Source organism: Engraulis encrasicolus, chromosome 8 (assembly GCF_034702125.1).
Source record: "Engraulis encrasicolus isolate BLACKSEA-1 chromosome 8, IST_EnEncr_1.0, whole genome shotgun sequence".
Taxonomy (NCBI): Eukaryota; Metazoa; Chordata; class Actinopteri; order Clupeiformes; family Engraulidae; genus Engraulis; species Engraulis encrasicolus.
In genome coordinates this window covers 43893596-43916416 of record NC_085864.1, presented here as the reverse complement: position 1 = coordinate 43916416, position 22821 = coordinate 43893596, and the positions used below count along the sequence as shown (strand labels likewise).

The 22821-nt window shown below is 42.6% G+C and overlaps 1 protein-coding gene across 1 annotated transcript; it reads left to right on the top strand.

Annotated features, from left to right (window-relative positions):
* The first annotated feature begins 16314 nt into the window (after positions 1 to 16314).
* Positions 16315 to 22817, top strand: LOC134454648 (THAP domain-containing protein 5-like). The gene is made up of 5 exons (XM_063205777.1): positions 16315 to 16480; positions 17053 to 17245; positions 17465 to 18441; positions 19489 to 19675; positions 22152 to 22817. The coding sequence occupies exons 1-5, from the start codon at positions 16404 to 16406 to the stop codon at positions 22278 to 22280; spliced, it is 1563 nt and encodes a 520-aa protein (XP_063061847.1). The 5' UTR covers positions 16315 to 16403; the 3' UTR covers positions 22281 to 22817.
* Positions 22818 to 22821: the final 4 nt, after the last annotated feature.

Here is a 22821-nt window from a genome sequence, read left to right as displayed (position 1 = left end):
GTACATGAAATATTTCACATTGTTTCACATAAAAAATATGTTAATAAAATGGGTAGCCTACTTTGCTTGCTATTCATGAAACGGTCAGATAAACAAAAAATACATTTTCTATCGTCATTTCTACACTTGAAATGATAGGCGGGGATATCTATTTCTAATCTAAGATTTGCTCCTCAACAGTAGCCTAGTAAATAGTATTTACATCATCATCGTAAAGCTCACCTGCTCGTTTCTCAATGTCCCTGGTCATTTATTCTAGACTGGGGGTGTCGTGCCGAAAAGCGAGTCCCTGCCAGAACATGAGTGCCCTCATTGAAACCAATGGAAACCAATGGCCAATTTTTCAGATATGTTTTACCCATTTTTGCTGACAAATCCGTCACAATTTAAGATGGAAAGCCTATTAATGAAGCATCTCCATTCCTTCTGGAAGTACCACTGTGACGGTGTGAACCCCACCGCACTAATTTCATTCATTTTCTGATTTCTTTATTTTCTATTTCATGTGTTTGAAAGTCAGTATCCTAGGTGCACATAGGTGCTGTACTGTAACTTTTGTTTTCTTGATTTATTTGTATATTTAAGTATAGGCCTGATTTTACTTTCCTTTGTGTTAAGGTGAAATGAGCATGTGCCCTTAATGGGCTGAGTAACGAGGTGCCCTCTGTTGGTTGTGTGAGCCTGATTGTATTTAATTGGCTGTATTGGCCTAGCCTGGTCCTGACCATCCCATAATACTACCATTTCATTTCGTATTTATGGTCTGGCATTTGTTTGCTCTGAAGCGATTGTAGGAAGCAGGAAGTTTGCACTCAGTTATGGTTTGAAATTATTGGACACCTCTCACCCAATCGCTGGCAGTTACTCAACAACAACAGACCAAAAAGTACATTCGACATGACATCAACGCAGACATGCGCATGCAGACAGCAATGCATCCTGGATGAAAATGCTGCATGACGGTTAGATTTCCTGTCAAACTTCGAAATTTCGTCGACATTGCGTTGACGAGGTGACATGTCACATGGTGTAAAACTATCGCGGGATGAATGCGACTGCAGTCAGATCTTGCAACCTCTGCAGTTGCTTATCCCCTTCAACGCTCGTCGGCGGACTGCCTCCGAGGTCACGCGCCCATTAACTGGTTGGTCAACAACTCACTCACGTGTGTATATGGGTCTTGTCTCACACCTCTACACAAGTTTGCGCAGGTCCCCACTTCAGCTCCTCCTCACTGCCTGTCCCCCACTCCTCACACGTGGTGTGTTAGTAGAGCAAACCGGTGCGAGCTCATCGTCTTGTTCATATTTGTGGCCGACTTTAAATGCGCTGTATTTAATAACACTCACATCACAAGTTCTCGCTCACGTGCTTCCGTCAACGTTGGTCGACAGCAACAAAGTCGTACGGGGCTAGTGGCTCTGGCGCAGATGTGTATGTCATTGTCACAAGCGTCCTCCCCCTTTCTTCCCCTCGTGGGGGTCGTATTCGATTATGGGCGTTGCGATCAAAATACTACTGCTCCAGGCACTCCACAGAGAAGCACGGCCAGACTATAGTAGTGGAGCCAATCCTTTGGCGGAAGTACGTAGGATGGCTCGCGAGGCTAGTGTTAGCCTAGTTATGTAGAAGTGCCATATGATTGGCCAATGGCTGAGTATCTTGTCTATGTAAATCCCAGTGTAGGGAACTCAAGAGGCTCATTCTTTGTTTGAAGCACATGTGTGCTGTTGGCCCCACCTGATGCAAGGTGTTGGGTTCCTTTTGGTGGCTTTTTGCAAGTCATATGTTTGACTCCACCATTTTCTGTCCTTTTTGTTAGCTTAATTTTGTATGTTTGTTTTGTTCTCCTTTTAGCTTTTTTGTATATAGTTTCTTCATTGTTTGGGAATTTGGTTAAATAAAGAGCCAGAATTTTTTCACCCCTTATTTTTTGTGTCACTGCATTGCTCAATTTCTCCTGGCCTCGAGGCTACCCTACAACAACCACAAAGAGCTGGTTACACTTTCAGTATTATTTCCATAAAAGAATCGAAGAATTGTCATAACAAATGTTACGGTTTCATACAATTAGCCCATATTCAGTGGAGGACGAGTAATGTTTCATAAGCATCATTAGTTATGTAGGCTAGTTATATCTGCAAAAATAAGTATAATTTTCTCTCAAAAAATGTAATTGGTTTCAATGAGGGCACTCGTGTTCTGGCAGGGACTCGCTTTTCGGCACGACAGGGGTCATTTCATTTCTAACACTCTATCATCAGCAGTACCCACACCATCACTAGCGGATCTGTCTCCTCTAGCCTTTCTCTTCCTCATGGGTAGTCCAAGCTGCTCTGCTGTTCTCCCCTGTTTCTCCTGGGAGTGCTGCTCTCTCCCCCTGATCTTCAGGTGGACAGACATCACTGCACAGATCATACCCAGCAGCCCACAGGCCATCAGTGCAGAGTACACCCTGTAGAAAGTGGAGTGGATCCCAAATGGATACTTGAGGAGGTAGATGTTCTTGTCAAAGCAAAAGTAATCTCCCTTCCCTGTTCTCCCAAATACACGCCAGCGATACAGTCCACTGTCATTTGCTGTGAGGTTGGTTGCAGTTAGAGAGAATTGTGGGAATTTGGTGCAACTGGCCCTGAATCTTGGATCTTTGTCAATGGAGTCCCACATGTTCTCCTCCTCCTTGTCCTCACCTCCCGTTTTCTTCGCTCCTGTAGTGTGATTGACGGGTTCCATGGCTTTATAAAGATATGAATCACATCTGTCCACAGTTCCATGCAATTCTGCTACAAAGTCCAGGATAACATTGCCCCCTAATGAGAATGTCAGGTGCATGGTCTCCAAGTCAGGGCAAACAAACAGACGAAAAGTCAACGTATAAAGGTGTAAGAACCAGAGTACTTTGTGGTGGGAGACTGGATTATGAGAGAATCGTTCGATGGTTCAACATACATTGTCTCAGTGTCTTGTTGTGTGAGGTTGGCAGGCAGAGAGCGGTCCACGTAGATGTCTTTCAGTGGTGTTGTCCAAGTAAATACCTCCAGGTCTTTTACGGACGCATGACAAGGGAGGGAGATTCTTTCGCCTATCTTGGCAAAAGACTCCAAAGTGGCTCTTCCTGGGCCGCTCTCCCCCCAGTTGGTTGTACGTTGTCCATAGGCAAGGCAGTGGTCTTCAGACTGTATCAGAAAATGGTAATCATCATCAGACCGTTTCCTAGTGGTGTTCCAGACGATTGTGGAGTTTCCGGGGAAGACTTGTACTTCAGCAGCCCGGTCATCTGATAGGGACAAGCTTGTGTTCACAATCAGCATCCTTATATCAGGATTAATCCTGTCAACGAGGTAAGCCTTCCAGTATACTAGCAGTCGGTCTCCCTCTTTCACACTGATGTTCTTCATGATCCAAAGCACATCGTCAGCGGTGTGTGTAGTGAGGTCAAGTGTAGCCTCACAGATGGTCAGGTCATGAGCTCTGCTCTCTCGTAGTATGCCATTTCTCCAGCGCTCAGTAACATAGCGCCCCTCGGCAGCCACAGACAGGTTTGTCAGGCTGAAGCGTCTGGACGAGTAGTCCACTCGAACACCCAGATGAGGGGTGGCGGCTGACTTGACCCATGGGTTGGAAGAGTTCATCAAAAGCACAAGATTACCGTCTTTGGTGGACCTGTAGAGCAGACTGATGAAGTTGTGGTCACTAAGACGATAGGTGTTCATGACATCAAATTTGACCTCTCCACCTTGTACGCCGAAAGCATGATCCACTTCCAGAGGAAGAATAAGGTCAACGTTAATGACGAAAAGTATAAGGTGGAAAATGATGCCTTGCTCGAATGTAGCCATTTCACTGCTCTGTGTGTACATACGTACAGTACATCTATGTTCTCCTTTCGAGAGCTGAGAAGAGTCACAGGGTTGAAAAACTGATAACATCTAAGCTTTCATTTGTGCAGACATATCTGCTTATTCTATCATTTCCAGCACGATTAAGGCCAGGCAGGAAGCATTATCAAAGCTCACTTAATACAAAACAGGAAACCCAATGTGCGTTACAGATGATAATGAAAAATGTCAACATGTAGTACCTCAATATGATGTTATAACAAATTACTATAATATGGAAATAAAAAAGGAAAACAATGTTAATATGGTATTAAACATTACTATACAGAGACTGTCCAAAATAACAATATCTTAACAAAAATAAGATTCGCCTACCTTTTTTCAAGGTCAAAGTTGGAGATTTCGAAGTGAGAGGTCTGCACCCTTAAAATCATTTTTGTTGTCTTTTATTATTTCATGACACGATTACTTTTTGATTCAATTGCAATTCGTCCCATGCTTTGACCTTTTTTTCTTTTTAAAAAAAAAAGCTAGATTGACTGGTCTAATTAGTGGCCAGAGAAAGGACCTTAACCTCTGGGGCCTATTCACTATTTACTGAAAATACTCAATTACGATCATAACAACATTACTACAATACTGAGAGCCATATGTACCAGATTAAGACATTACATAGCATTAATTGCTATAACACAGGCTCTGTGCAAAGGGGTTTATGTTAGATGCTTGTGATGTGTTTGGCGCCCTCTACAGACAGACAACATGAAACACTAGACCGACAAACAGTCTGACAACCAACCCCCTCTGGAGCCCATTCTTGGGGAAAATCAACTACATGCTTCGTGGTGCCGCTACAATATAGCCTCATTCTTCGTAGTTGGGCAACGCGCGCTGTCGTCGAGATTGGGTGAGAGAGAGCGAGTGAGAGAGAGGGAGAGAGAGACCAACCGAGCAGAGTGTATTCCGGGAGGGGAGCACTGTCGCTGTGTCAGCTTCGTGCCATGTCTCTCTTCAGGGGTGTCAAACATACGGCCCGCGGGCCGCATCCGGCCCGCCAGAGGGTTTTTAACGAAATAACCGAAATGCGCAATTACGCCAATCGGGACAAAATCGAGACCTGCATGACATTAACCCAATGGTCCCTCTGTTATACTGTATATATGTAGTAAAGTGCACATCACACTTCTATTATAAATGGTGAATTTGTACTGTAACAGGCATTTGATAAAGATCATATATTATAGACCTCATATATAGAGATAAAATGTTAATAATTCTTATTCGTATTGTATTGGTATTGGTTGTAATTAAATAATAAATATAATTGGATTTGTATTGGTTCCTATTAAGCTGAAACTGGAAATGGGACGTTAGAATGCGTGAAAATGAGGGAAATTACATCTAAGAAATACAAAATTTTCTGGGGGAAACCCCCAGACCCCCTGCAAAAATGAACGGTCCCATATTTAATTCATTGATGGTTGGCAATGAATGAATGAAGTCAAGGAAATGTTGCATAGGATTTTCAGTATTGCATTGCTTTCTACATATTCAACACATTTAAAACGTGATAGTACTGAACACTAATCCTCTGCTTTACGTTTTTTTTTTGCGACGATACTAATGCGGCCCGCTTGAGGTCCACATGGATTGTATGCGGCCACCAGACCAAAATGAGTTTGACACCTTGTAACGCCGCATTATGTAATAACGGTGCAATATGTAATAATGTAACAAATTATTACATAATGCGGTGACAATCGCCGCATTGTGTAATAATTTACGCATTTCGTAATACATTTCTTGAACGCATTTCGTAATAACTTTTTTCTCATCTTGTAATAAATTATTACAAAATGCGAAATTTATTACGGAATGCGGCCGCAACTTTTTTTTTTTGATGGAAATGTAATAACATGGTGCATTATGTAATAAACTATATGGATATGTATTTTCTGCACTTGGATTCACTAGGCACAACACACACATAGTCTCAGTGACATGGTAGTCACTGCCCTCTCTCTCTCTCATTCTTCTCAGTTCTCAAACTGCTCGAGAGTCGCGAATGATGCGGTTAAACCCGTTAAGAAATCATTTCACAACGTGTTGCGTGCAACGAGGCCAGCGAATGTCTCGCACTTTCTTCTACATTACACCAATTTACAGCGACATTAAATATGTGGCGCGAGAGAGAGAGAGAGAGAGAGAGAGAGAGAGAGAGAGAGAGAGAGAGAGAGAGAGTGTGTGTGTGTGTGTGTGTGTGCGCACGGAGACAAACCTGGCCCATATTGATCTTAAGCCCCATCTTGGCTCTTTGGAAATATTCTTACCATTACAAAGGCTATTTTAATATTTTCCCCCAAACAACATGAATCAAACCCCAGGAAAAGACCAACCATTATAAGTGACTCGTGGGGAGCTGTCCATGCTGGTGGTGCTTAATTTTTCCCGATATTTGCCCGTGGAGTAGTGAGTCTTTCATGTCTGCCTACATGACCTTGCGCGCCAGGGTCTGACCATGGTGCTTTTTGCTTTTTAGCACCCGAGAAAAATGCCACTCTTGTTAAAAATGACATAGGTATGCTTACGTCCTATTCAATTCAATTTCAGTCCACTGTTCAGTAGGCCTATTAGGCTGCAATCAAATTCAATAGCCTATGCTCATCCACATGCACGCGAAAAACAATAACCCAAGCGGCAGGACTAATTCGATTATATTCCTTCCAAAAATGTCCGAACGTCACAAAAATCAGTTATTTGCATTGTCCGTAATTATACCAAACAAAAAGGTATCAATAGAAGAAATCAAGTCTTCAGTTTCGATAATCCACGTTACAAATCCTCAACAACAGCAAGCCATTCCATCTCTGCTATGAGGCAGGCAACGGAACAAGTGCAGACAGTAGGCTATATGACCACGTTGATGCTGCACGGCTTGAAAGGATTCTGTCTAAATTAAATATCTTGGATAGCCTATATAGACCTAGGCCTAACTAGATTTGTTGCAATACAGATTCATTTTCTATAGCCAGAAGTGTTCCGTTGGACTGACGAAACTGAACACGATCAAGTTTGCAACTTCTTTCCCTCATGCGTTGTCCGTCAGCACCATCTGTCATTGGACGTTCGATTAGCTTTCATTACGTACTGAGGGGAAAACTCTCGCCATTAGGCCTATGTGAGTGCCTATGCACTGTTGTGAGGGATATCACCAAATAATTTAGATAAAAGTCAGAACATTATTTTGGCAATGAAAGGCACACAGGTGGCTGGAAACTCAAGCAGTCTTCAGTCTGTTCATTTAAGTTTGTTGGGTGCTCTTGGATATCGGGTATCAGTTCATGTAGAGAGAAGAGTTCATCCAGGCACTCCAAAATAAGGTGTCCAAACGGGAAGTTACATTAAAAAGCCTTAAATGGTACTGGGCTGGGGTTACATTAAAAAGCCGACATGTTTCGACCTCACCAGGTCTTCATCAGGGCTACGTTCACCATTGAAAAGAAAGGCCTCCCTTAAATAGTGACATCACCACATGTGACCCATTACGCACTACACACATTTGCGCACACCAGAGAAAACAAAGATTAAAAAATTGCCTGGGGTAATAAGTGATGCCACAGAAAAAAATGACCAGAAGTGCAAATAAGCATCACAAAAAAACAAGTACAATCAATATCCTCATTTAGACCAGGATAGCGCATGGCATCCAGTTGGTGTATCCAAAAAGTCTCCCTCTGATTAAGTCTTTTTAGCCTGTCCCCACCCCTCGGAAGAGGTTTGATATGTTCGACGCCCTGTATGCGCAGCAGAGAATCATTTTTACCATGGTATTCATTGAAATGTTTCGCCATGGGATAGTCAAAATTGCCCACTCTGATAGCATATGTTCTGCTAGCCTATCTCGCATGCGCCTTTTTGTGCGTCCGATATAAAAGAACCCTTCAGCGCAAGGACAAGTTAGGCGGTATATGACAAATGTTGAATTGCAATTAATGAAATCTCTCTGTCCGTGTTCTCTCGTGGTTTTAGTATCCACAAAAGATTTGGCTTGTGAAACATTTGGGCAGTGAGGGCACTTCATACATCTATAGGTGCCAATGGGTTTACGCAGCCAGGTTTCTCTCTTTTTCACCTGTAGGTGAGAGCGCATTAATTTATCTCCGCTGGGTGCACTCTTTAAAGACACCATGAGTGGTTCTGGGAACACCTCACGTAGTTGCGCATCACTTTCAATAATGGACCAATTGTTCTTAATAATTTGCCTGATCCGCGTCGCTTGTGTAGCCTACTATATGTCGTAACAAAAAAGGACGGGACTGCTGGAGGCGATGATGTTTCTTTTTGGTCAATAACGTGTTGCGTTGTAGGGAGCGCGCTTCACTGTATGCGTTTTGGATGGCTTCAGGGTGATAGGCTCTATCACTGAATCTTTTCTCCATCAGCTCGGCCTGCTCGTGAAAATCATTTTCGAAATCACAGATACGCCTTAATCTCTGGAATTGGCCGTGTGGAATATTTCTAATGAGATGCGGGGATGGAATGAATCCGCTCTCAGAATAGTGTTCCGAGAGGTCGCCTTTCTGAATAAGGTGGTGTGCAGCTGTCCCTCCGCGTCTTTATATATCGTCAAATCCAGAAAGTTAATATTAGTTAATGAATATTCCAAGGAAGCCATCCAAAACGCATACAGTGAAGCGCGCTCCCTACAACGCAACAGGTTATTGACCAAAAAGAAACATCATCGCCACCAGCAGTCCCGTCCTTTATTTGTTATGACAGTTCATAGATGTATGAACTGCACCCACTGCCCAAATGTTACACAAGCCAAATCTTTTGTGGATACTAAAACCACGAGAGAATATGGACAGAGAGATTTCATCAATTGCAATTCTACATTTGTCATATACCGCCTAACTTGTCCTTGCGCTGAAGGGTTCTTTTATATCGGACGCACAAAAAGGCGCATGCGAGATAGGCTAGCAGAACATAAATATGCTATCAGAGTGGGCAATTTTGACTATCCCATGGCGAAACATATCAATGAATACCATGGTAAAAATGATGCTGCGCATACAGGGCGTCGAACATATCAAACCTCTTCCGAGGGGTGGGGACAGGCTAAAAAGACTTAATCAGAGGGAGACTTTTTGGATACACCAACTGGATGCCATGCGCTATCCTGGTCTAAATGAGGATATTGATTTTACTTGTTTTTTGTGATGCTTATTTGTACTTCTGGTCATTTTTTTCTCTGGCATCACTTATTACCCCAGGCTATTTTTTAATCTTTGTTTTCTCTGGTGTGCGCAAATGTGTGTAGTGCGTAATGGGTCACATGTGGTGATGTCACTATTTAAGGGAGGCCTTTCTTTTCAATTGTGAACGTAGCCCTGATGAAGACCTGGTGAGGTCGAAACATGTCGGCTTTTTAATGTAACCCCAGCCCAGTACCATTTAAGGCTTTTTAATGTAACTTCCCGTTTGGACACCTTATTTTGGAGTGCCTGGATGAACTCTTCTCTCTACATGAACTGATACCCGATATCCAAGAGCACCCAACAAACTTAAATGAACAGACTGAAGACTGCTTGAGCTTCCAGCCACCTGTGTGCCTTTCATTGCCAAAATAATGTTCTGACTTTTATCTAAATTATTTGGTGATATCCCTCACAACAGTGCATAGGCACTCACATAGGCCTAATGGCGAGAGTTTTTCCCTCAGCACGTAATGAAAGCTAATCGGACGTCCAATGACAGGTGGTGCTGACGGACAGCGCATGAGGGAAAGAAGTTGCAAACTTGATCGTGTTCGGTTTCGTCAGTCCAACGGAACACTTCTGGCTATAGAAAATGAATCTGTATTGCAACAAATCTAGTTAGGCCTAGGTCTATATAGGCTATCCAAGATATTTAATTTAGACAGAATCCTTTCAAGCCGTGCAGCATCAACGTGGTCATATAGCCTACTGTCTGCACTTGTTCCGTTGCCTGCCTCATAGCAGAGAAGGAATGGCTTGCTGTTGTTGAGGATTTGTAACGTGGATTATCGAAACTGAAGATTTGATTTGTTCTATTGATACCCTTTTGTTTGGTATAATTACGGACAATGCAAATAACTGATTTTTGTGACGTTCGGACATTTTTGGAAGGAATATAATCGAATTAGTCCCGCCGCTTGGGTTATTGCTTTTCGCGTGCATGTGGATGAGCATAGGCTATTGAATTTGATTGCAGCCTAATAGGCCTACTGAACAGTGGACTGAAATTGAATTGAATAGGACGTAAGCATACCTATGTCATTTTTAACAAGAGTGGCATTTTTCTCGGGTGCTAAAAAGCAAAAAGCACCATGGTCAGACCCTGGCGCGCAAGGTCATGTAGGCAGACATGAAAGACTCACTACTCCACGGGCAAATATCGGGGAAAAATTAAGCACCACCAGCATGGACAGCTCCCCACGATTCACTTATAATGGTTGGTCTTTTCCTGGGGTTTGATTCATGTTGTTTGGGGGAAAATATTAAAATAGCCTTTGTAATGGTAAGAATATTTCCAAAGAGCCAAGATGGGGCTTAAGATCAATATGGGCCAGGTTTGTCTCCGTGCGCGCGCGCGCACACACACACACACACACACACACACACACACACACACACACACACACACACACACACACACTCTCTCTCTCTCTCTCTCACTCTCTCTCTCTCTCTCGCGCCACATATTTAATGTCGCTGTAAATTGGTGTAATGTAGCAGAAAGTGCGAGACATTCGCTGGCCTCGTTGCACACAACACGTTGTGAAATGATTTCTTAACGGTTTTAACCGCATCATTCGCGACTCTCGAGCAGTTTGAGAACTGAGAAGAATGAGAGAGAGAGAGAGGGCAGTGACTACCATGTCACTGAGACTATGTGTGTGTTGTGCCTAGTGAATCCAAGTGCAGAAAATACATATCCATATAGTTTATTACATAATGCACCATGTTATTACATTTCCATCAAAAAAAAAAAGTTGCGGCCGCATTCCGTAATAAATTTCGCATTTTGTAATAATTTATTACAAGATGAGAAAAAAGTTATTACGAAATGCGTTCAAGAAATGTATTACGAAATGCGTAAATTATTACACAATGCGGCGATTGTCACCGCATTATGTAATAATTTGTTACATTATTACATATTGCACCGTTATTACATAATGCGGCGTTACACACCCCTGCCCTACATTATCCCTAACCTTAACCCTAACCCGAATCCTAAACTTAACCATAAAGTTTAAACTTAACCGTACATCACATGTTTGAAATGTTTGATTACCGTCGTTTCCAGTTAGCCTTAACTCACGCTTGATTGTTGACGTCCGTCTGCATTATTCTTCCCCCCAGAACCAAACTACCCCAATTGTCAGTTCCCTCTTTTGTCACCCAACCACGAGAAACGAGGCTATTCGTAAAGGCACCACAAGGCTTAAAGTTGATTTTTTTCTGTTTTTCTCATAAGACTTCACGAAAGGCCCGAGTTACTGTTGCCCTCTGGCAGGGGTCAAGTAAAAAGAAAGAGTAAGTATAGACAACTTTAAGGCTAGCTAGGACACAACCCACCATGAAAGCCAGTACTTTAATAGTGAAGGATGTTAAGTCAATATTCCATAAGAATCTTTCACTTGGTGATACAAGCACCAAATCTGGTTCACAGGTGCTTCAGGAGCTACTTTCCCAAAAAAGGTTGCTATCCAGGTGGAAAAACAAGATGGCGGACATTTTTCAAGATGGCAGCAATACAGATATAATACAGATTACCATTACGGAAGTGACAAAAGCACCAAACTTTGCATGGTGTTTCTTTAGGGTATATGCTGTAATTCTAGCCTCGGAGCCCTCGGAAAAAGAAAAACATTCTACCATGTCATATACAATATGTCATGCATTACCTTGTTATTACATGACATTTTACTTAGCTGACGATGTTAATATAGTCCCGAACTCAGCAGAGATGAAGCAAGGGCAGGGGTAGCCTGCTTGACCAGATTGCTGCAATTACAAAAATGTTCATAGTGTGAAAGTATGGGTGAGTCTGTGCTTACATGTTTGACAGCAAATGTAACATTGTGAAAATGTTTAGAAGATTCTTTGTCTGAATTAAAATGAGCATTTCCCACACTAAAACTATGGTGAGAATTAGACTGCTGCTAATGCTCGCTCAGCTGCATCTGAATTGGGAAGTGTCAAGATGATGTCCAAGGTAGCAGGTTCACCATCCTCTAATTTCCATAACAGATATTTTTTTTATTTCTATGAGAGAGGGTAAAGGACAAGACCTCTCCATGTGTATGAAGAACCCATAAGATCACCTAATTCTAAATTTTCACAAGTAGCATTATGTCTATAGTGACTGCATTTCAGTCTTTAAGAATGGCATTACAGATCACTCAATATACAGTACATGTAGGCTATATCTTCAGTTCAAATCAAATGGGAATGATTTCTAAGTAGGTGTTGAGTAAGTAGGCAGAGGTGTGCGAATTGTTTTTTTTCCTCCTGAATTTGCAAACAAGTCCTCACCTAGTACTTGTGTCACAAGTTGCATTACAATAAACTCAGTAATCATTGAGTATTTCAATTGCTACTTCAAAAATGACAGCTGATGGACAACATGTTACCTACCGTAGGTCTTTGCCACCTTTAAGAGAAATATCTATGTTAAAAAACAATTCTCATATGGTATATACTATACATATATATATATATATATATATATATATACACACAAAATGCCATATGACTTTTTTAACCTTCAAGATTTTGAGTGGTAACAGTAACATAACTCATTCCCACTACATCTTTTTGCATCATATTGTACATGACCTCAGAATGCTCTAAATGTTTCAGTTCTGTGTAGTTGTACTGTACTGTACTGTACTGTACAGTACAGTACAGTACAGTAAAGTACAGTAGCATACAGTATGGTGCCGTATAGTAAAGTACAGTACAGTAGAGTATAATACAGTAGAGTATAGTACACTACAGCACAGTACAGTGGCATACAGTACGGTACAGTACAGTAAAGTACAGTAGCATACAGTACAGTAGAGTGTAGTACAGTACATTGCAGTACAGTACAGTAGCATACAGTACGGAGCAGTATAGTAAAGTACATTACATTACAGTACAGTACAGTACAGTACAGCACAGTACAGTAGCATACAGTACGGTGCAGTACAGTAAAGTTAAGTAGCATACAGTACGGTACAGTACAGCACAGTACAGTAACATACAGTATGGTGCAGTACAGTAAAGTACAGTAGCATACAGTACAGTAGAGTGTAGTACAGTACATTGCAGTACAGTACAGTAGCATACAGTACGGAGCAGTATAGTAAAGTACATTACAGTACAGTAGAGTATAGTACAGTACAGTACAGTACACTACAGTACAGCACAGTACAGTAGCATACAGTACGGTGCAGTACAGTACAGTACAGTAGCATACAACAGTAGCCTACGGTGCAGTATAGTAAAGTAAAAGTACAGTAGCATATAGTACGGTGCAGTACAGTACAGTACAGTACAGTGTGGTATATCACATTACAGTACAGTACCGTACAGTACAGTATAGTACAGTACAGTACAGTACAGTACAGTATAGCAGAGTACACTACGCCACAGTACAGTACAGTATAGTCTTGATGACTTGTAGGCTACTTTGACAGCTGTATCCCTCCAAAGCCAATGGCATTTCCACATGCTGTTGTTTAAAGTTTTTGAAAGACTTGAGTGTGTGAGAGAGGGAAGGCAGGCAGATATGTTTTAAACAAAGGACCACACGCACAAATAAAAAATAACAAGCAATCAATACATTAAGTGGTTAGGTAGCCAACATGTCATCTAAGTTTAAGCACAAAGTAGACCAGAAAACCATTTTGCTAATACATACAATACATAAAGTATTTGTCAATATACTGTATGGTGTATTGCACATTGATTATTCATAATTTCCCAAGCACAACGGCCCCTATCACTCCACAGTACACTTAGGACTTGAGATATACATATCTGAACACAAATCAATATATATTTTATTTTGTAATGACCTTATAGAGGTAGATAATCCAAGCTGACACATGATATGTACATGTATTATTCACTTGATTGATATGAAAATTGAGCATTTCACTTGGGCTCCTGGGCTTAAATCATTGAGGGGGTCCTAAGGAAGCATCGTGCAAAGTTTCACGCTTTTGTCAGCTCCGTAACAGTAGTGCCCTTTTTGTCCCATAACCGATTCCAATAATATGTATTGTGGCCATCTAGGAAAATGGACGGCCATCTTGGATTTCAAGTGGCCTGCATGCCTTTTCAAAAGAAGTGTGTCTAAGGAGTATCTATGACAATTCCAGTGCTTGTATCACCATTTGAACAGTTGTTTCAGTTGCTAATTCATATCTGCATGGCGGCCATCTTGGAAAATGGCCACCATTTTGTTTTTTCACCTGGATAGCGACCTTTTCTAAAAGAGTAGGGTCTGAAGCACCTCTGAACCAAATTTGATGCTTGTATCACCAAGTGAAAGATTGTTTGAGGTATTTGCTGTACTATACACTGTATATTGGAAGAAGCTGTGACTGTGGCCATGTAAGAATGCTCAATGATGCAGGTGGGAAAGCTGGGTATTCTGCAGTTTCTTCTGCGGATGGCAATCTTGAAACTGACTCAAAGGTGGCCAGCATCTACAGTTACCTCCTGTAATGAATTACGTACTGACTGAGGTAAAAGTAGAAGAAAATTGTGAATGGTTCCTCCAGTAATTTTTACCAATGTGCGATGCATGACTGTGAACACAACACTGAAGGCAATGAAGACGAGTTGGGTGAAGAGAGTTGGGTGAAGTTGGCAGACCAATTTCATGATATGGGCCCTTTAAAGGTACACTGTGCAGGAAATGGTCAAAAAAGGTACTGCAACTATGCTGGTCATTGAAACGGGGCTGCCTATTGCCAAATTTGATCTTTTCATCGAAGTTTACAAAGTTAATAACTAATATTTTCTATGGCCCAAGTACAGTCATTTTTGCAGCGAAAAATGGCTATTTCTGAAAATTCAAAATGGCGGACCATCTAGTGACCATCTAATGATTTATCGAATCTTCACATTATTAATAATAAACATGCTTATAATAATTAATAACTACCTTGTTCTGAGTCTGCACATCTACCACTGTCTGGTTACTATACAGAAACTGACTTCAACACACGGTGGCAGGGCAGCTGAACAGAGCATTGGTGCCCCCCTCTGGCTGGATCAGGTAGAGCAGTGGTGGAGAACCTATCCCTGGAGGGCCATTTACGGCACTTGAGGTCATTTTATCTGACCCATGACATAATTTTAATGTTATGCAGTTTCACATGAAACATAACATGTTTTGTAAAGGAATGTTAAAAATGACAATCGCAATACAATTAAGTTATATTTTCATGGGACCTAGTGAATGTGGGGTCTGTTGTAAGTTATCTGGCTTAAATATAGGCCTAAAGTGCAGGGGGAAATCCTGGTTTGTGTTCATATTATGTCCCTTGGAGGACTTAATAACATTTTAAGTGGCACCTCAAATGAAAAAGGCTTCCCACCCCTGAGGTAGAGGCTCAGAGAACCAACCCATTGCAGTAAACATCATCAACAAATACTGAACTCACATACCCCACACAAAGCCACCTCTTTTCAACCTCCTCCCCTCTGTGATTCCTGTGCAAAGTACAGCTCCTCTTTCATTGCAGTCTCTCTCCTGAACAGCGCTGTAGATAAAACGTTATTGTCTGTTACACATGAAACAGAGAATTGTCTTTGGCGTGGCTCCAGTTATTCTCACAGACATCCGAGGCGACTTGACAAGACCAGACTATGTATCTAATAGTAAAATATTTAGGGCTATTGCAATTTTTGCACTCCCTCAGTAGCTATAGGCCTACTATAGGTCTACATCATCTATGTTCAGAGAGTTGTAATACTCACTGAAGGACATTTTTATATGCAATTATAGGCCTACTTGGCTAATAAAGCTGATTCAGATTAAAAAAAAAAAAAAAAGCAAACAAACAAAAAGAAAACATAGCCTACTGTAAGATATATCATAGAAAGAAAAAACAGCCAACCACCTGGGAGGAAGAATGGGTAGCCTACAACTTTTTATTTAGGCTACTTTTACTTTTCAAAATGTGTTTTTGCACATTGGCTATGAAGTTCACTTAAAAACATTATAACGCTTGGTGGCTGCCATATCATGGGGAGACTGTATTATTAGCCAGGCTACTTTATGATAACCTCAGTTACAACTGGAAAGGGAGGCCTCAAGGGGAGTTTTGACTTCAGTGTCATTGCACTTCTAGGCCGTAACTTAGGGAGGCGCTGTCGGGCCCCCTTCCACTCCCCTTTGTAGGCGGAGACGACATTTCTACGTCATGCTCACACGGGAAGTTTGTTTGCCCTGTCACTGTAGTATGACTTGTCATCAGCTGATGTGACAGGCAACAGTGTCTTGTCTCCTTGAGCCCTTGGACGCTTTCGCACAATGACAAAATATTGTTCTGCGCTAAACTGCAAGAATGATTCTGGAAATACCTCGACAGAGAAAAAGAGTTTCTACAAGTAAGGACACATTCATATTGCCAGCTGAAACGTGACTACTTTCCATGTGTGTTTACAGTTGCTAGCTCATTAGCCTGTTAGCACTGATAGTGCTACAACGAGGGGGTTACTGACAATATCGTGGAATTAAGGGAAGACTTGGTTGTTTGTCAATGCTCAATGGCATTGTTGTGCATTTCGCTTGATATCGCTTGGCATGTGTTCCAAAGCCTGTCTTTATCCTTAGGTGACCCGTGGGCAGTGTGGCGTGGCGTGCATAGCGATTGTTTACAGAATCGTACTTAGCCACGTGTCTGCATGCTGAAGGTTGTAGTGTTAGGTTAGCGTAGTCGCGTGTCCTTTAGCTTTTATCGCACTGTATGTTTGAACGGAACAATCAAAGATGACGACGTCTGGGACAGATGACGAGTCATTCAAGAGTAGCCATTTGGCGAAACATGCTTACGTTGTACACTCCGGTTTATGTTTGGATCGATGTAGCCAACATGTTCCTGCTTGCTTTAGCTGACTGGCAGCTTGAAACTTTGTTGCCTCGCGGTGTAACGTGGAAATGAAAACCTCTGTGTTTGCAGGTTTCCTTTACAAGACCCGGCCAGGTTGCAAAATTGGTTGAAGAACATGGATCGCGAGGACTGGACCCCGTCAAGGCATCAGTACCTCTGTCACGAGCACTTTTTGCCATCTTGTTTTACCGTGCGCTGGGGCATTCGATACCTGGACAACACCGCTGTCCCGACCATCTTTGATTTGTCTGACAACAAAGCAGTAAGTTAAACATCTCTACAAAAGTTATGCGCAATAATACGTGTACCAGTATATTAAACATTCAAGTTTAATAAGTAGGCCTACTATATTGTGTTTTTGGTTGTTTGTATTTACCTCTATGAAAGATACAGCTGCTATTATAATTTCAAACATGTTCTGTGCTTATAAACATTGTTTTACACAAACAATGTACTCCAAACATTTTCTAATATTTTTCAGAAACGGAAAGGAGTGGACCACTTTGAGCGTCGAGCCAAGCGCAAGCGTAGCAGTGGTGGTGTTGAGAAACCCACTCCACAGGACCCTGCGTCACATGCCGAGTCCCTGAGCATTGCTTGCCCAGGCCCAGACACCTCCGTGAACACGGTGCAGGTGTACACCATCTCGGTCACCCCCGCCCAGCCAGTGTTGCAGCTGGACGCCAGGAACATCCAGAGCAGCGCCCTCGCTGGCCCTGTGCTGGAGGCGTCTCCGGGTCTGAGCGGGGACTTTCCCGTCACTCTCCGGCCGACCGTGACCACCGGGCCTTTGGGAGCGGCCGGGGAGGGGGACGAGCCCAGGGAGGTGGTGGTGGTCATGGAGGCTCCGCCAGGAGGAGAGGCTGTGGGGCCTGGGAGGATAGGAGCAGATATGATGGGCGAGGGCCAGAGACCAGGACCAGCGTCGGTAGCATCCGCTGCTCCAGGTTGCCAGGTCTCTCTGGACCCCAACACAATCACAATTGACAATATGTACACTGTGGAGGTGGAAGAGTTGGGCGAGGTGATCGAAGCCGAGGTGGTGGAGCATCATGCAGCAGAGGAAGACCTCAACGATGAAGATGATGAATTAGAAGAAGAAGATGAGGAGGAGGAGGATGACGAAAATGGCATTGAGGAAGAGGAGCCTGGCGTTGGTGTTCCGCTCATCGCGTACTTCGAGACAATCCCCAACGTGCTGCCCACGGGCCCAACCGCGCTGGTCAACATCTCCCCGGACACGGTGCTGTCGTCCTCGGTGCTGGGCTCCCGGCCCATCGTTTCCACCGTGCCCATCGTGTCCAAGCACGTGCCCCCCACGCCCACGCCCACGGCCACGCCCGCCGACTCGCTCATCCTCACGCTGGAACGGCTGGAGGACAAGAGGCGAGACGAGGACGGGGACGAGCTCTCGGAGAACTGTGTGGAGCTGCAAGGGAAACGCCTAGAAGAACACCGGTAGGTAACTGAAAAAAAGGATTGGTAACCACTGCTCTGCCTGGCGAAGAGCTATGACTATTAGATCAAAGTGTCATCAAGTCAAGTCAAGTCTTCATAACTGAGATAAAAAATGAGAGAATATCTTGTTAACGACGTAAAAAGTTCAATTTTTTATGTAACTTGTCACTTAATATAACCTCTTCCTGTTAAAACATTTATGTATATATATGTGCATGTCCATTAACTTATGTTGCATACTTTATGTATATGTATATTAGTTTATTTTACATGATTAGATAGTCGTGGCCTACTGGTTAGGGAGTTGGTCTTAAAGGGATAGTTTGGTCAATTTCAACATGCAGTTGTAATGCTCACACTACCCTGGACTTGTCAGTGCCTGAGATTTTTTTTCTTCTTCTTCAGCCGTTTCCGAGATCCTGGTCATTGTAATGGGGGCAGCTCTTTGTTTACATTTCAAAAAAACATTTTTATTTATTCCCAAAAACATCCAAAAGGTTATAAAACATCAGCAGACAACTAGCAAACAGCAGTACCTTTTGGGAAAATATTTGGACTTGGCCTATGTTTCATTTTTTAAAAATGTAAACAAACGCTGCCCCCATTAGCTCATATCTCGGAAAGGGCTGAGCCGAAAAAATGTGGCATCACCAGGTACTGAAAAGTCAAGGGTAGCGTGAGCAATACAACTGCATGTTGAAATTGACCAAACTGTCCCTTTAACATAAGAGGTTCTTTGCAGGTCAATGTCCCACCCTTACGTTTTCCCACACATTCATATATGACTAAAGTGTCCAACCACAATTCTCCTAGTCGCGTAGGAGAAAAAATATCTGCTTACATGGTGTAAGTGTACTGATGTAATGACCTGTGAATTTGCTTGTTTTTTTAAGAACTATTTTTATGCATTATATACAGATGGCTTTTGGAGGATTTTTTTCACCTGTCTGTGTAATAATGAGCTATTAATTCTTATTTTTGAATTATTTATACTTTAATTATTTATACTTATTTTTGCTTGTTCTGCTGTCCTGTCTTCAACGTCAGCTACCACAAGAACAACCTGAGCAAGGAGCAGCTGGAGGCCATCGTGCTGGAGCTGCAGAAGAAGGTGAAGGTGCTGCAGCAGAGGCACCGGCGGCACCTGGACAAGTTGCAGGGCCTGGAGACCACCGTGGGCCAGCTGCGGCAGACCAACCTGGTCAACGAGGAGAGGCTGCAGCTACTGGAGAGGGTACTACAAATGCACACACACACATATATACACACACACACACACACACACACACACACACACACACACACACACACACACACACACACACACACACAGGCGTGTTCTCCAACTGCGCCAGACCAACCTGGTCAACGAGGAGAGGCTGCAGCTACTGGAGAGGGTATTACAAATAATACACACACACACACACACACACACACACACACACACACACACACACACACACACACACACACACACACACACAGACACACAGGTGTGTCCGCCAGACCAACCTGGTCAACGAGGAGAGGCTGCAGCTACTGGAGAGGGTAAACACACACACACACACACACACACACACACACACACACACACACACACACACACACACACACACACACACACACACACAGAGTTGTATTCTCCAGCTCCGCCAGACCAACCTGGTCAACGATTAGAGGCTGCAGCTACTGGAGAGGGTACTACACACACACACACACACACACACACACACACACAGGTGTGTTCTCCAGCTCCGCCAGACCAACCTGGTCAAGGAGGAGAGGCTGCAGCTCTTGGATATACAGTGCACACACACACACACACACACACTCGCACACAAGCGACCTCGGGTGTTTTCGTAGCGGCCTCATGGTTTTTCAATGAGTTCTTCAACTCCGTCAGACCAGCCTGGTCAACGAGGAGAGGCTGCAGCTCTTGGAGAGGGTACAAATAATACACACACACACACACACACACCACACACACACACACACACACACACACACACACACACACACACACACACGCACAGGTGTGTTCTCCAGCTCTGTCAGACCAACCTCGTCAAGGTCAACTAGGAGATGCTGCAGCTCTTGGAGAGGGTAAAAATCCACCTAGGCAATTTTAGTGTCCCTTGTAGAGGCCTCATGGTTATTTAATGTGTTCCAGGTTTATGAGCTGTGTGTCTATGACCTGACATGTTCCTTTTGGAGACTAGCCATGGTTCAGAATGAAAGGAAGTAATGGGTAAAATGTAAAAAAGGTTATGCCCATTTAGTAGACTAGAATCGATCCCACTTTGTTGCATTGGTGACATGTAGAACCATTAGTCATAGTTCCCATATTGAAAGTCTTCGCTTGTGCTTTGGTGTAATGCCAACTACCAACACATTATTGAGTCATGCGTCCCGAAGGCATGTTAGTGTCCATAGTTGAAGCCTCATGGTTATTTATTATTATTATTATTTTATTTTTTTAAGTATTTTTGGGGGCTTTCTGGCCTTAATTATTACAGGACAGTGTAAGAGTAGACAGGAAATGACTGGGAGAGAGAGATGGGGCAGGGCCGGCAAATGACCCTGGCCGGACTCGAACCGGGGTCCCTGTGGGCAATGTAAGCCCAACTGTGGGGGGCTTAGCACGCTGCGCCACAGCGCCCTCCAAGCCTGATATTTAGTGTGCTCTTCACCACCCTGGTCAGCGACGAGGAGATGTAACTGCTGGAGAGGGTGAATACAGACCAATTCATGCTGATGTCGTGGAATCATGCATATCTCAGCCATGTCCTGTCCTACAAACACACCTGTGTGGGGTAGCGTCAGGGCTGGAATGCTGAGAGGATGCCAAAGGTGCCAGGACTGGCCGTAGTAGTAGAAAGTAGAAAGCAGTATGTGTTAACTTCACAAGTGTAATATGAGTGCACTTTTGACTTCTATGAATCCTCGAAGGACCGTTTGAGGCATAGTAAGCAGTGAGCAGTCAGAATTAGCCTGTTTACACAATAAAACTTTTTCATTACACAATAAGTCAAACTTACATCACATGCCACCTAAAAATGAACGATGGGAGTACGGCCAGAGTGCTGGAAAACTGATGCTGCCGGAGCCTCATGCTAAATGTCTCTGTTTTTTTCTTTTGTGACGTTTCTTTTCTTTTATTTCAAGAAAGTAAAAATATGATCCATTTGCATCATAAAAACTAGGTGCAAAAATGGGAAAGATTACAATTCCAAAGATTGGAAAAGTGATTGTGTGGAAAAATATTAACTGTAGACCAGTACAAAATGTGAATTTGCACCCTTTCAAATTTTCATATCAGAAAGCAGTTTTTAAATGGAGCCAGCTTCCTGTTAATGTAGTAATAATGATAATAATCTCAAAACTCATATTCTGGGGCGGTCAGCTTTCTTTTCTAAATTCCCTCTTGGAGATGATGCTCTCCTCTTGACATGCAATTAGCCTAAAGAGATATTGCACAATTTACTCAACTGAGGGTTTAGGTGATCCAGGTGGAAGCATCACAGAGAGTTTTTTTTTTTTAAAACCCTTTCGGGGAAAGCATGACTTAAAAACTATATTGAATATCATAGACTATTTAACAAAATGACAATTCACCTCACTTACCATGAGCAGACAAGATAAACAATGATTACACATGCACATTTCATCCGTGACTAATACATTTTTGTTTTTTGTTTTGTTTGTTACAGGCTTACCTGGAGACGTCAACAGTAACTGAAGAAGGTGAGACGGTAGCAATCATCTACGGTGATGGCAACACAACCTACCTTTACGCCCAGCCCAAGACCGACCACAGAGAAGTTGGCCGTCTTTTGTGATCCGACACTGGCATAGTTTTGTACCCTGACACTGGCATAGTTTTGTACCCTTCAGTGCACTAAACCTCAACAATCATGATGTAAAGATGGATGGAAACACTATGTATTATACACTGACTGTTGTGTATTTATAGTTTTGGTGCAATTCATTAGTAGCTATGTATTGACCTGTTCAAATCCCTTTCTAAAGATCCCTCAATCTAAAGATTCCGTTTTGTGGTGGCATTGTGCACATATTCCCTGTGATAGGCCTACCTTTTTCCAGACTTGCACTAGCCTTTTTTGTTTTATTTTTGCAAATAAATATATTAATGAGTAAATTGTGGAAATAAATTGTGCACAGGCATATGTTACTAAAGTATTTTTTCCACTCTTTTTACCCCTGCTGTTGAAAGAATATTTTCCATACGACGAGAGTGAAACATTTTATGTAATTTCACGTATTTTGTACTCTATTTTGTTTTGGGGGATGGTGAGTTATCATGGATAATATTAATTTTGCTCAAATAAAGAATATATATCCCCCCTGGCACCTAACATG

Coding starts and splice junctions, on each gene's coding strand:
- LOC134454648 (XM_063205777.1), top strand. CDS start 16,404: ATGACAAAATATTGTTCTGCGCTAAACTGCAAGAATGATTCTGGAAAT. Junction 16,481..17,052: donor GAGAAAAAGAGTTTCTACAA/GTAAGGACACAT, acceptor CTGTGTTTGCAG/GTTTCCTTTACAAGACCCGG. Junction 17,246..17,464: donor ATTTGTCTGACAACAAAGCA/GTAAGTTAAACA, acceptor AATATTTTTCAG/AAACGGAAAGGAGTGGACCA.